At 50.8% G+C, this 7681-nt stretch overlaps 2 protein-coding genes across 2 annotated transcripts; one reads left to right on the top strand and one right to left on the bottom strand.

Annotated features, from left to right (window-relative positions):
• The first annotated feature begins 1121 nt into the window (after nt 1-1121).
• On the top strand, nt 1122-3965 carry LY89DRAFT_426796 (uncharacterized protein). Its single transcript, XM_018207439.1, has 2 exons — nt 1122-2737; nt 2791-3965. Exons 1-2 carry the CDS (start codon nt 1237-1239, stop codon nt 3852-3854), a joined length of 2565 nt encoding a protein of 854 aa, XP_018075461.1. The 5' UTR covers nt 1122-1236; the 3' UTR covers nt 3855-3965.
• A 1003-nt stretch (nt 3966-4968) lies between these two features.
• On the bottom strand, nt 4969-7514 carry LY89DRAFT_715382 (uncharacterized protein; the record flags this gene model as incomplete). The annotated part of the gene is made up of 3 exons (XM_018218200.1): nt 7333-7514; nt 5947-7272; nt 4969-5811 (listed from the first exon to the last, which is right to left on the bottom strand). Coding segments are annotated over exons 2-3 (1989 nt in total), but the record flags the coding sequence as incomplete, so codon positions are not given.
• Nucleotides 7515-7681: the final 167 nt, after the last annotated feature.

Here is a 7681-nt window from a genome sequence, read left to right as displayed (position 1 = left end):
ATTCAGAATTTCGGTCTGAAGAAGAGATGAACGGTGAGCTCTTCGGATCCTTCGGCAAGCCCTCGGGAGATTTCTGTAGAGAGAATTTAGGGCAGAGAGAGGATGGAGATCTTCAAATAAGCTTCGCTCCCTGAAAGACAAGTGGCCAGTGAGGTCACGGGAGTGTCCCAATGCTTTATCTCTTGTGGGGCGCTTATCAATATATATTTATTATTTATAGCATCCGGTCATCATCTGCATTGCACTTGAAGTGAGGGGTTTGCAGGTACCGGCAAGCAGGCGAAAAAGGGGTTAGGAGACGAGCGTGTTTGGACATTTACCACCACAACATTGGAACATCACAAAACCATAACACTTATTGCCTCTTAGCTATCTTGTTTCAGTCTCCCACATGCTTTTCATGAGCCTTGAAACACTTCTATCCCTCTTGAGTCAAACGTGCCCTGCCACATAACGCCGTGTATTTCTCTAAGCCGTCTCACAATCGGAGAGACATCTCCAATGAAGAGTTGTCAGTGCTGTACGTACAGCTTATTTGTCCTGTCGGTCTCGCATCCCGAGCACGTTCGATGTTCCAGAGCCCTACACCCCTCTCAAAGATAGCTTTGATACCGGGTACGCCGTGGGGTCGAGAGCTCAGCTGGAAAATGATCTCATAGCTGAGCAGTTGATATATCGAAGTGAGCATTGTCCGGGACTTGCACCTGCTCTAACATTGGGATAGAACAGAGCGCAATAAAGCCCTGATGCTGAGATTATCCTCATGTTGCATTGCAGCATCTTCTGAGACCATTGGTCTCTAGCCGCAGCTGTGATTGTTCTTGACGAATCCACGTTGATGCTGCTCCAGCTCAGCCCCAACTGCAAGCAAGCATTCCCGTCGTCTCGCCGTTCGAGGTTCCACCACCCTTCCCTTCCCCTCGACGAATTGCTATTATTATCCTGCCCCGAACAAACACAGCAGTCGTTTTGCAGTGCACCAGCAACAGAGCGGTATCTTCTCATCGAGCCACATTGCCACTGCCCAAGCAATTGTTTCGAAGAGCTTCAAGCGCGCAGAGTCAGGCCCTCCTGGACAGGACATAGCCTGCTTTGCTTGCCTCTGACCTGCTAGAGCTCCTGCTCTAGCCCCACCTCAAACGCTGGCTGTGCAGGCATCTCTATCTATCAGCACCAAGCACCACCACTCCTCCCCTGAGTCTATCGTGAGCTCCGGCCACGAGTGTGCATGCACAAATGCCATCCATATTCACACACAAAAATCGTTCAAAGCAGGTGTTGAATGATCGTCTTTTTGAAAGAAATTCAAATCAATCCAGCAGCGGAGGGCAAAATTCTGGTGCAGCCTCTCCTAACTTCGCCGCCTCAGACGAGGAGCACAACACACGAAATCCCCAACATCAAGGATTCGTCCAACAACCTTCGCGCCCTGAAGCTCAGCAGCAGGATCAACAACAGCCGTCCTACAACGCGCCAAATATCGTGCCAGACATTGATTATCGAGTCCAACAAAAGCCCACCGAGGTCCCGACCCGGTCGCAGTCGACGCGGTATTCCACTGGCTACCAACAACCTCCTGCTGCTCCCCCGCAGAGTGGATCGAGTGACGACCTGGGTCTGAACTCCAGAAGATATCAACAGCAGGGTGGAGCCCAAACACTGCAAGCACCTGCCGCCGAACCCAAGAACAAGAAGAGTATTTTTGATCGGATGAGATCGTCGGGTCGAAGCTCTGAATCGAAACCTCCTTCCCAAGCATCCTACAACAACACCACTGGGCTAGCTCGAAGGTTGTCCAAGAAAGAAAACCCTCCGGTTATTCGCACCGCACCACACTCAGCGCAGAGGGAATCTGGAGATCTGTCGCAGAGGGCTGATTGGCAATTTCCAGCAGATTCACGATCACACCTGCCTTCACCGCAAGAAGCAAACGAAGACGGTTTGGATCCATATCTTATCAGAGAATCAGAGCCGGTACGGAGACAATCACAAGCCGGGCTGCTCAAGGAGGAAATTCACCAGCAACCTACCATACGACCTGTTCAGAGTGAACCTGAACCCCCAATCTATACCACCGACGAGGATCGCCAGCAATTCGAGGCACAACAATTACGAGAGCAACAAATTCACCACCAAGCTTCTGAATCCTCCTCGCAGATTTATTACCAACCACCAGGTCAACCACATCTCAATATTTCTCCGACTTCACTAGATCCAGGTGAAGGATATCGGCAGCAGAATCCCGAGACCGTCTCTCAGCTGTCAGCGTACGAATCGCCAACAGAGCCTCAACAAGAGCAGCGTCCTGTATCTGTCCAATCGCAGAACGGACAATCACCGACAGCCCATCCTCAAGCACGAGAGTATCCCAATCGCACAACCTCAATTCCTCCACAAGGTCCACGACCGCTGTCTCAGCACTTAGGTAGCATGGCTCCTCCTCCAGGTGCTGCATCTGTAAGCCGAAGGGCTCCAGAAACAAAGACTTCAAGTAACCAAGGACAGGGACAATCCGAATCTCGCGATGGTCCACCACCCAACTATTCGCGTGGTGCCTTCCCCACTCCCCAGCCACCTACACCTGGCATGAATCCAGCACCAGCCGGTGCCTCTGTACCGCCTTATAGAGGCGGTCCTCCACAAAGAGGAGAACAATATGCAGCTACGGAGCAAGGACGTAGTACTCCACCTCCAGCACCAAGCGAACGAGACGTCAACGACGCATACAAGGAGCTATGTATGTGTAGAATCAACGTGACGAGCCTGAGTAAAGAGCTGATTTGTCTGCAGTAACGAAATACAAGAAGGTGAAAGGCCTATATTTTGACAAAACAGCCCAGGTCGAGCAATTACAAAATACCCTTGCCAATCAACGACTATCACAGTCAAGAACCTCTCTCGATGACAGCGAATACATGACCCGCTTCCAACGGCTAGATGGCGCTATCACCAATCTCGCATTCAACATCCGCAAAGAGTGGAGATCCGTCCCAAACTGGTTATCACAATACGTGAACCAAGACGCGATCAAGATAGGCAAGCAAGAGATGACTGCCGTAGGCCGAGCCTGCATAACCAAATTCCTCGTTGAGGAAATCTTCACAAATTGTTTCCATCCCGGGCTCGAAGGCGGATTATCCGCCGATCTAAAGAACATCGAGCAAAACATTCGCCGCTTCTCGCCCCAATTAAACAACCAAGAAGAATCAGACGCCCTAACAGCTAAGGTTCTACAATGGCGTCTCGCCACCCTAGATGGATTAAAAGATGTCCTCTCCTCTCCCGAATCAGAAGAACACAAGAAGCAATTCTCCCGCATGGCAACAGCGAATCTGAGCGCCAACCTAATCAACTATCTATCAGAACCAGTCCCAGCAGGAATAGAAGACAGCGCACACATGATCGTCGAGCTCGCCGTGAGCGTAGCGTCCAACCTCCCGCTCGAAAGCAGAGATATCTCAATCGTGTATCCCATGCCAGGCGATATGCTGCAACCCTCGATGATGAAAGTCGAGTCTCAGATCCCCGTCCTGGAAACCTCTATCTCAGACACGGCGACGGAAGGAGATACAGCTAGCACAGCGAGCGCAGATAAGGACGAGAACGAGAAGGGAGAGAGTAAAGACGGCAAACTCAGAAAGGAGAAACCGAAGACAGGCATGCTGCAGGCGATGATGGGGAGCAGTAGTAGCGCAGGCCAGAGCCGAAAGGGGTCCGTTGCTGAACCTAGCAGTGAAGGCAAAAAAGCCGCTGCTGAGGATGGGGCGCAGAAAGTTAGGTTTGCGGGTTTCGTGGGCGTGGAGGTTAGGGGGAGACAGGTACTTGTTAAGGCTCCTGTTTGGACGGTTGCATGAGAGTCAAAGGGTATAAAAGTTAGGTGGGTAGAATAGGGGTGTGGGATGTGGATACGACGAGACATGATATGAGACTTATGAATTTTTATGTATTTACATGATACCATCTCATTGTCATCATGGTAATCAGTCGGTTAGGATCAGAGAGTGGAAAGAGTTCACACTTGCATGCATTCATTATGAAACCATTTTTTTGATGAGATGTTACTTCACCGTACTGGTTAGTGTGAGGTTCGTGAGAGTGAGAGAGAGGGAAAGACGCTTATAGGATAGCATAGTGGGGGGATCTTTTCTTGGTAGATGTTGAAATCGAGCGCTTCGTTGCTTGTGCGTCTATTATAGTACTGTACTTGGCAATTGTGGATGGATCTCTCGTCGTCAACATTACCCAAGATATTTTTTTGAGGGGGAGATTGATGTTTCTCCAGTACCGCTTGACACTCAGATATCTGCGCTTTCCACGCCATGAGCGCCATAGGCGCTGTCCCCGCTGTCTGCGCTATACGCGCATACAGCGGATTTTGCTGAGAGCCGAAACCACAAAAACCAGGCTCTCGATGAACATCGCGGAGCGTGAGAAGATTTTGGGATAAATGTCTGTCTGCAGTAGAGCGACACATCTCACTCACTCTCTCCTCCCATCATCTCACATCTCAATCCTCACACACACAAAACTTTCAAGAACCTTTTTATTTTCTCTCTCCAACCCCCTTCTCCCCTCTATCCCGCTCATATACCACTCACACATCCTGCATTTACTCAATATCCAATAACAACAATCTACCCTTTATTCAATCATCCATCCAAACAAATCTATCCATCCCTCTGGATGAAAGTGGGAAAAAAAACTCCGTCGCTCATGATGTTGTAGTTGTAAATGCCCATCGCTTCGCTCATTTTCGCTAGACTTTTTGTTTTGCTCGCTCGTTCCGTTGCTGTTGTCAAATTCCACATTCCACATTCCATTCCAGACTCAGACATCATTTCATCTTATCTTGACTCGACGCTTATCTTCACCTCACCAGCTCTTTTCTTCCTCTTCTTTTCTGGTCTCAAATAGCCTATTTGTCAAGAGGAGAAAAAGATCAAGTCCATCCCAGCCCCTCCAACGTACTCCTCGAATCCCCCGTACTCATGCCACTCACCCCCATACTCCGAATCAAACTACTCTTCCTCAACTTCTGGATCCCCACCGCGATCTTCCACGCCTCGCTCTCATTAATGATAAACACGAACCGCTTGCCATCCGGGTCTCTCACCGTGACTCTCAAGATATGTAACTTCTTGCTCTTCATCTCGCCCGTCTGTTGGAAATCAACCTTTCTGTTAGCTTTATGGTTTTCTTGCTGGTGAAGGGGACGAAAACGACAATTGGTACTGCAAAGATGGAGCATTTCGGCGACAAGGACGTCGGTTTCTTCCGCACTGGCAGGTTTTTCCTTATCGAGGCCCCAGAGACGACGAATTGCGTTTTGTTTCTGTTTAGTGCTTGAAAAATTCGACGATGCAAAGGGGGAGGACGCAGCGCTGGAAGAAGGGGTGGTGGTTGAAGCAGAACTGTGCCGGAACGATGGACACCATACCTCTATTAATTTCAGACCCCACGCTTTGGCGTCCCATTCTCGCTGGCCGACTCCACGGACGTCGTCGTCGATGAAGAGGCCTTCTGTTTCGCACCTGAGGATCAGGCCGTCGGTGATGTTGCCCACGCCAGAGATGAGTTGGGAACAGGGGGTTTTATAGGCTCGCGGCATGTAGGCGTACACGGCTTTGATTACGATCTTCGAGGGGTCTTTATTCGTATACGGTTCACGGCGTGAGGGAGGAGGGGTGGTTCGAGACGTAGACTGCGAGGCAGCATACGAAGATTCCGAGTACAGAGAAGAAAGAGACTTCTTATGCACCGGTTTCTTGGGTTTATCGTAGGGTCGGTATGAGTAAGTCTCATCTTCGGTGCCTTTGTAAGTTTTAGCAGTTGGCGGGGGAGGAGGTTTTTTGGGAGGCGAAACAGGAGTGGTGCGAGGTGGTGTTGCTGGACGGCCCTTCGGCCAGGGATTTGTCTTCTCCCCAACCGCAGAGAAGGCGTACATACTTCCCCGAGGCTTGGATTCTTCCTCTGCTCGCTTTGCAGCCCGAGCTTCGGTATCCTTACGCATTTGCTCTCGAAGAGCTTCATCCTTCTTTCTCTTCTCTTCCAATTCCCTTCGAGTCTTCTCCTTAGCGGCTTCGTACTTCAATTTACTCTCGCGGACGATTCGTTCCCTGGTTTCCTTCTCTCGAGCTTCTTTGAGTCTTTGTTCCATGGCTTCGATGTCTTTTCGCTTCTTTTCAAGAGCCTCCTCTTCCTGGCGGCGTTTCTCTCGAGATTCTTCTTCTTGACGCTTAACTTCTTCCTCTTTTCGCTTAATTTCCTCCTGTCTAAGCTCCTCTGCACGTTTGGCCGCCGCAGCTGCAGCTTCATCGTCACGCCTCTTCTTTTCCCGGGCTTCTCGTTCTCGAGCATCCTTTTCTCTCGCTTCTCGAAGCTTCCGCTCAATCTCTGCCTTTCGTTTGGCATCAGCTTCTCTGGCTCTTCGTTCCTCTTCCTTTCGTTTCGTCTCTTCTCTGGCCTTCTCCCAAGTTGACTGTCTTGAAGTACCCCCGCCAGGCGTACTTGGATCTGGTCCGGGATTTCCACCGCTAGCGTTTGTTGAGCCAGGTGGTGAACGTTGGTGCCATTGTGATCGCTGTCCTGCGCCCGCACCAGCACCCGGAGGAGGCGCCCCAGCCCCAGGCATAGGTCCCGCACCAGGTGTAAAACCAGCTCCATAGTTAGGTGGTGGACCCGCATGTCCATTCGGACTTGGACCACTGCTTGGAGGGCTTTGCCAACCATGTGAACCTGGATTTGCACCTCCACCAGGTCCTGGTCCTCCATCTGTTGACATTCGACCCACAGACCAAGCTCCCACACCGATAGCGACCACAAACATCATCATACCCGCTCCACCAGCTCCTTTTATGCTATTCCACCAGGCCATTATTGCGGGAGCCAAGGCGTGGCTCACCAGAACCAACAGTAATGCGGAAGCAAAGCCTGCAGCGAAGCTGTTTACATTCGGTTTGAGCGAAGGCAGGTACAGAAATCCCGAGCCCGACGAATGCGGCGGAATGATAAAGATATCGTATTTCCCAGGAGGCAATCCCGAGGATTTAGGATTCTCTCCATGCGGAGGCGGAGGCGGTGGTGGGCCATCCATTGTCGAGGTATCGTTGTGGTGATGGTGGTGCTAGACCAACCAGCTCGCTTCCGCAGCGTTGTGTACCAAATCAATATGTACAATCGAATGATTATTGCGCTTCAAAAAACTTCGGAGGGCGGAATCGAGGATAGGGGTATCAAAGGGGTCGTAGAGGGGTCATAAGGTCGTGAAGAAAACTAGATTGGTCGGGAGTGTCAGTTAGAAATCTTCATCAAAGGAGTGTGTCAACACGGTACCAGAAAACAAACAGAGCAAGCAAGTGCAGGCAGGCAGGCAGGCAGGCAGGCAGAAGAAGTGAAGCAAGACTCGCAAGTGCAAGAGAATGCAACTCCAGACTCCTCTCTATGATCACAATTAGGTACGAGTCGCAGGTTATCCAGTCGGGGTTGGGTGGTTGAGTGTCGTGGCTTTTTGGTCGAGGGTCATAAAGTGTTTATCTCGCTTTCGTCCTGTCTCGCTGACAAAAATTGTGCAGCACTCGAGCTCGGTAAAGGAAAGCGCCTCCGCGCAAGCTAGACCCGGGAACTGCAGCGCGATACCGTACTGTACAGCGATTGCGGGCGGCACGAGGGATTGGGATGAGGA

Source organism: Mollisia scopiformis, assembly GCF_001500285.1.
Source record: "Mollisia scopiformis unplaced genomic scaffold LY89scaffold_5, whole genome shotgun sequence".
Classification (NCBI taxonomy): Eukaryota; Fungi; Ascomycota; class Leotiomycetes; order Helotiales; family Mollisiaceae; genus Mollisia; species Mollisia scopiformis.
Note: the sequence above shows the minus strand (reverse complement) of the source record. Positions and strands in the feature narration are given on the sequence as shown.

Bases quoted from the DNA above. Each gene is read 5' to 3' on its own strand.
- LY89DRAFT_426796 (XM_018207439.1), top strand. From the start codon at position 1,237: ATGCCATCCATATTCACACACAAAAATCGTTCAAAGCAGGTGTTGAAT. The intron at 2,738-2,790 runs GTATGTGTAGAA...ATTTGTCTGCAG, and splicing joins CGACGCATACAAGGAGCTAT to TAACGAAATACAAGAAGGTG.